A 6,608-nucleotide genomic window follows, 5' to 3' on the forward strand; every position below is an offset into this window, starting at 1 on the left:
GGTATGACACCCCTCCAAACATGACAATTGAAAATTTTCGGTAAACTCTGATGGAAAAAGGGAAAATTCGGAAAATTAAATTCCCATATGTTCTACAATTACATAGTGACAAGTGCTGTTAGTCCATTTGATGTTTGCGCTAGCGAAATTGATCTTCGTTCGTAACTGGAAATGGATTTTAATGTGATGAAACACACTCCTATATCTTCTTCTAAAGGGTGTGTCACATCAAATTGCATCACGGAAAAAACGCTGTAGAAATTCGCCCAGTAGACCGATCCTTTTGAAAATTTTAGACAGTAAAATAAAAACTATTTAACAACTTTTGGCATTTTCTTTTTATTCATACTTCGAGCCCAAGCCCGTATGCTCGCACCTTCCTCTTTACCCCGTCCATAAGGTTCTGTACAACGTCAGGTTGTAGTTTTTTTGTACAGAAATCCATTTTCTCTTGAAGTCCGCCTCCGATTTGACAACTTTTGGGTTCTTCCGGAGGGCCTGCTTCATAATCGCCCAATATTTCTCTATTGGGCGAAGCTCCGGCGCGTTGAGCGGGTTCATTTCCTTTGGCACGAAGGTGACCCCGTTGGCTTCGTACCACTCCAACACGTCCTTTGAATAGTGGCACGAAGCGAGATCCGGCCAGAAGATGGTCGGGCCCTCGTGCTGCTTCAATAGTGGTAGTAAGCGCTTCTGTAGGCACTCCTTAAGGTAAGCCTGCCCGTTTACCGTGCCGGTCATCACGAAGGGGGCGCTCTGCTTTCCGCAAGAGCAGATCGCTTGCCACACCATGTACTTTCTGGCAAACTTGGATAGTTTCTGCTTGCGAATCTCCTCCGGAACGCTGAATTGGTCCTCTGCGGAGAAGAACAACAGGCCCGGCAGCTGACGAAAGTCCGCTTTGACGTAGGTTTCGTCGTCCATTACCAGGCAATGCGGCTTCGTCAGCATTTCGATGTACAGCTTCCGGGCTCGCGTCTTCCCCACCATGTTTTGCCTTTCGTCGCGGTTAGGAGCCTTCAGAACCTTGTATGTACGCAGGCCCTCCCGCTGCTTGGTCCGCTGGACGAATATACTTGACAAATTCAGCTTATCTGCGACATCCCGGACCGAACTTCTCGGATCACGTCTAAACTACTTAACTACGCGCTTGTGATCTTTTTCACTGACGGAGCATCCATGTTTGCCGTTCATCACCTTCCGGTCGATGGTTAGATTCTCGAAGTATCGTTTTAGTACTCTGCTGACCGTGGATTGGACGATTCCCAGCATCTTACCGATGTCCCGATGTGACAACTCCGGATTCTCGAAATGAGTGCGCAGGATTAATTCACGACGCTCTTTTCCGTTCGACGACATTTTTCCAAATTTACGAAAAATTGTCAGTGAAGCATAATCTCTGAAATTGTTTTTTCATTGTAGAATCAGTTGACGATAATTGATTGATGATTCATTCTTGCCCTCGCAAAACAATACATTAGCTGATCATATGTCGCAATTTATATCATGTCAATGCATTGAAAATTTACCTCGAACGCTATTCCGGTGGCCTTTTTCGCAAATGACATAGACTCGGCTACAGTCGATTATATACATGTTGCACCAGCACCATTATTCCACATCTCATAACTACATCAATATATCTTTGGCACCGCATGGAAACAACAACAATGACAACTCTTGCAAGTGTCAAATATCATGCTACATGTTATTTAGTATTGCCTCGAAGGAATCGCACCTCTTGGCATCGTTCGTATAACGTAAACCAAGCGCCAAACAAGCGTTCGCCATAGCATGCATACAGAGCCATACATTGGTGGCTTGAAGCTAATAGGAATATAAACACTTCTCATCATTTTGCGCTATTCCCAAAAGAAACGCTTCTGTTAATATTACTGGCCTCGAAAAAAGTTGCATTACTTTATCATACTCGAGAAAAGCGCAGCTGTCACCCTTAGTGGAGGAAGTTTTGCTACTGGCAAGCGAAACATAATCACATACAAAATTCCAGAACGACATTTACTTTCTTGGTGACTTGGAGCGAAATAAACTCTTTTTGTTAATATAAACAACCTCGAAAACAGTAGGAATGCTTCATTATGATCAATCGTTAGTTGACGCTTGCCTCGAAATTTTATTGCTCCTGGCAATGCGTTCGTTTTTTGCAGGGCTCGAGCCTGCCTTCCTCTCCTTCTTGCTCATCGCACACTACGCGAAGCGTTCAATTTATGACGCGAAAAGAAAAACACACGTTACGAATAACGCGAAAAACGAACAGAAAAACCAAATGACGATATCCAAGTTGAATTACCACTGGTGGGGTCCAATCTTAGATCGAAGTGCAACGAAAGCAAAGTGAACTGGATTGATCAACAGTCCGATGCCGATTGAAAGTTTGCTTCAGCGAGATCCACTGTTTATACTCTAGGCAAGTATTCCCCTTCATTCTTCTACTTTTCCTTTGTTCACGGAGACTTTAAATCCTACGATTTCCCCTCCGTTGGTCGTCGATAAGTTGCTCGTTATTGACAGCTCCGTTCGGGAAACAAATGGACAGAACAAATATATGGGAAAATGGAAACGCTAAAGTTTTCTTGAATTTTAACCATTTACAAACCAGGAAGTTCTAATGTATAGCATATTAAACAAATCTTAGGGAATTTCCGCTTCGTCTTCTTCTTCTTCTTTAATGGCACTAACGTTCCTAGAGGAGCTTCGCCGTCTCAACGTAGTATTACTTGCGTCATTTTTATTAGTACTTAGTTGAGATTTCTATGCCAAATGCCAAATGACACGCCTTGCAATGCATTCTGAGTGGCAAGCTCTAGAATACGCGTGATCACAGTGCAAGTCGGAGGAAATTTCTTTGACGAAAAATTCCCCCAACCAGAACGGGAATCGAACCCGAACACCCGGCATGTTAGTTATGACGCTAACCACTCGGCCACGTCCGCTTCGTTTAGTATGTAAATCGCCAAAATCCGTTCACGGCAAAAATAGTTATCAACCTTAACTTTATTTCATAAAAACGTGACCTGTTTTCTGATTTGGCACCCTTAATGAAAGATGTAGTTCTACGTCAAAACTGAATATTGTAAACATCTTATGCGAAATTCTTCGTATTTACATAAATTTCAAAGTTACAAGTGCAAAACTCGACTGAATCATGTTTTCTTTTGAATGGTTTCCAATCAAAGAACAACAATAATGTACGCAAATATACCATAACTTGACCAACTTTCAGCTTATTTTGACACCAAGAACATTTAATTCACTTACTTCTCTGATGATATGAGAGACAGCATCCAATCAATTGCGATGAAAAATTATTTTTCCCCAAAAACGTCCATAAAATAATAATTTTCAATTAATTTTCTAAAGATTCCATGACTATACAAAAGGAATGCCCTGAAAATATTTTTTTTCTGAATTTTAAAGTTTTTTTTATAACCTTTATGCTGACAATCAAAATAAAACGCCTTTGATGTTTGAATAGAAATGTGAAATGTTTATATTATGTTTAAGAAAAGACGATACTTATATAGAATAAGTTAATAAATTGGAAAAAGGGCATTCGTTTTTTTCGGAGATCGATTCTCTGGAACCGATGTTTCTTTTGAGATTTATTTTTCTCTTTCATTGAATGAAGGCCTTCGGATTCCGAAAATCATTGTATGATAATAAATCCATTGTACGTTTCATTGTGTTCTTGAGATCCCCACAAACACCATTTCGGACAACAATCCCCCCTCCCCCTCTACCACGCTGCTAGCTGCGCTTTTGTTTTTTCTTCGATTATGTCCCCTTCCCTGATACCTTGTCTGCTGGTTTGAGTGTCAACTTTATTGCAGCGGGTATCGAAGTAAGATTCAACGAATCTTCGACCGCAGTAGAACTCGGACCAGGCTCATTCTTGCTATGGACATCGTTATACTAGGTCCTAATATGTGTAGTTTTGACGCTGGCTTATCTTATTAAATGGCAATAAGCTTTCTGATGTTTTTCACTCTTACAGTAAAAACATGATATTCTTCAGACTCTCACAGAAAATTCGAGCCTTGAAGTGACCGATGTGGAGTTTTGCATCAAATTGAAACTAGCGGTGAAAATTGAATTTATTTCGAGAAACCTAAACGCACAAAAATCATGGTTTTCACCAGGCGAAGCCGATCAATTCACTACCAAGCAAAACTCGACCGAAAGACTATGCTATGTAGTCGAAACAAAAAAAATATTTAGAGGCGAATGAACTGAAAAGTTTAAACCCTCTTAAAGCCACAAAGAAGAAGAAGAAAAAAATATTGGGAAGAAATCCGCTATTTACCCGGGGAGGGGCGAAAAGTGTAGATTCAAACGGGGATTACATCACGAATTAAAATACATTGAAGTTCTTCTGATAATTATGCGTTTTGTTCATCAGGAAAAAGCGGACAACTCGCACACTTGGTATACCAATGAATATAACTCGATATACATTGAAAAAAAATACGCACTAACTTTTTGTGATTCAGGTTTTGTGGTTTTTAAATTTACTATAAACAATGTACTGTCTTAAAGATGATTACATTTTATTTTCATCTGGAACAAACGATGTGCAAGAATACCTCAAAGCTACAGAATATTATTTTCATGGAGACGACCACAATTTATAGATGAGTTATGTCGAGAGCTAATGAATGAAACGACTAATATGATGCTCTGGAAAGCCTTCGAACAATCTATAAGTCATTTCAGTTATACTATACTTTATACTATTTAACCGTGATATACACCTTATAGGCCACCACCTGCGTCCCTTGGACGCTATCAACCTTGGCGGATACAACATACTGGCCGGCAGGAAGCATCATGGGCAGGTCTTCCTCCTTTAGCTCAAAACCATCCACCGTATACTTTCCCTTCGGAATGGGACAACCCCCTTTCGGTGGCATACTGGACGCTTTGCGCACCGCATCGACTACCGCCGCGTCCGAATTATACAGGTCACAGAACGAACTCTTTCCACTCATCACCGGTGGGCCATTTCCAGTGGCACGTTTGATCTCATAGGTCGCCTTTGGAAGGAATATTCTAAAATAGTTCAAATTGTTCAACTTTTCAACAACCTACCACATTGTCGTTTCCCCAGTTTTTGATCAGCTCAAAGTCACCAGTTATAACGAAGCAGTTTCGTTTTTTGCGAGTTACCCGAAGGGTGCCCAGCTTCAGATAGTTTGAATCAATCTCTGAATCCGGCTCGAATGAATCAATGATCGCGTCGTACATCTGAAACCAATCGATGTAAGCTTTATTTTGATAGGATTGTTCTGAACTCAGTGCTTGTCACTCACCGCTCCATTAGCAATTAAATTGCCCGACATTTGGAGGAAAACTGTCCAACTAAATAGACCCATGTAGAGCATCATTTTCAACCACTCGATGCGTCGCGTACGATTCACACTGACAATCCGACCCACTGTAAGCCATAATTTTATTCACTGGTTCGATGAAAAGGTTCATATTCAACACGCAAATGAATCAGATCACATGTTTTGTTCATGTGATTAATCAGATTCATGAACATCGATGACCCAACTGCTAAGTGCAATCGCGTGAGTGCAGTTTTCCCCGTGACCGCCACTTGTTTGCCCTTTATCAAAATCGCACTTCAAAGGTTCACCAGTCATTAACAAAGTTGCTCTGAATGCGCATTATAATATTGTCCCTCAAATTGCTTCAGAAACCCACAAAATCCCAGAGCCGCAACCAGACCCCCTTGTGTCTGACATTATAGGAAACCATAGACGGACAACAACAAAAAGATCCAACCAAAATTCTTACCACCCCATTCAATCGGAAAACATCTTGTAAGTTTTCGGTTTTTGCTTTTTATTGTCAAAGTTTTTCTGCCCTCCCCGGGCATCCTTCCCTGCTCGGAAAATGTCAGGCGGCGACGGGGACGATTCCACCTCTCTTCTTAATGCACACTTGGAGCGAAGAAGTCAAGTAGAGAGTGTTTATTAAGCTCCAGCATCCCAGCCTCCAGCCGCGCGTGCACTCACTAGAGAGAAGTGTGGTGAAGTTCGAAAGAAAATTCTACTTTTCTGGTATTGTTTTTTGCCGCCCGTTGATGAGGATTGCTATCGGGACAGGACAAAAGTGAGCCTCAGCCAAAGTACAACTGTTCTCTAATGAAAAGACGTTTTTGTGACCGAACAATCCGGGACGATAACGACGACAACGACGGTGGCGGTCGGCAGCGGCTGTTCCAAACGACGAACGAGCCAATTTTGCAGCAATTCTGGAACATTCCCTGCCGGAATGGGATAGGAAGGGATAATGGCTTCTGGAGCAGATCAATAATTGGTTTGTCGTATTGAAAATTAATGGATTGCGTCGCGTTAAAAACTTGCGAAGTGGTTTTAATGGTTATTTGTTGAACTGAGAATTGTCGCTCGTGAATTTCGGAAGTAATGATTGTCTTCAAAAGATTTTCAAATAGGGGATTGTTGTTTCGTTTGAGAACATGAGAACATATTTGACCCATTCCATGAAGTTATTTTGTAATTTATGAGAAACGAGCATTTAAATAACATGTATTTTGAAGCGTACGTCACAAAAATGGATTT

General features: G+C 41.2%; 1 protein-coding gene across 1 annotated transcript; it reads right to left on the reverse strand.

Moving 5' to 3' along the window:
• Positions 1–4,553: 4,553 nt before the first annotated feature.
• LOC129780149 (uncharacterized) lies at positions 4,554–5,431 on the reverse strand. The gene is made up of 3 exons (XM_055788131.1): positions 5,331–5,431; positions 5,110–5,265; positions 4,554–5,054 (listed from the first exon to the last, which is right to left on the reverse strand). The coding sequence occupies exons 1-3, from the start codon at positions 5,403–5,405 to the stop codon at positions 4,752–4,754; spliced, it is 534 nt and encodes a 177-aa protein (XP_055644106.1). The 5' UTR covers positions 5,406–5,431; the 3' UTR covers positions 4,554–4,751.
• Positions 5,432–6,608: the final 1,177 nt, after the last annotated feature.

This window comes from Toxorhynchites rutilus, chromosome 3 (assembly GCF_029784135.1).
Source record: "Toxorhynchites rutilus septentrionalis strain SRP chromosome 3, ASM2978413v1, whole genome shotgun sequence".
NCBI lineage: Eukaryota > Metazoa > Arthropoda > Insecta > Diptera > Culicidae > Toxorhynchites > Toxorhynchites rutilus.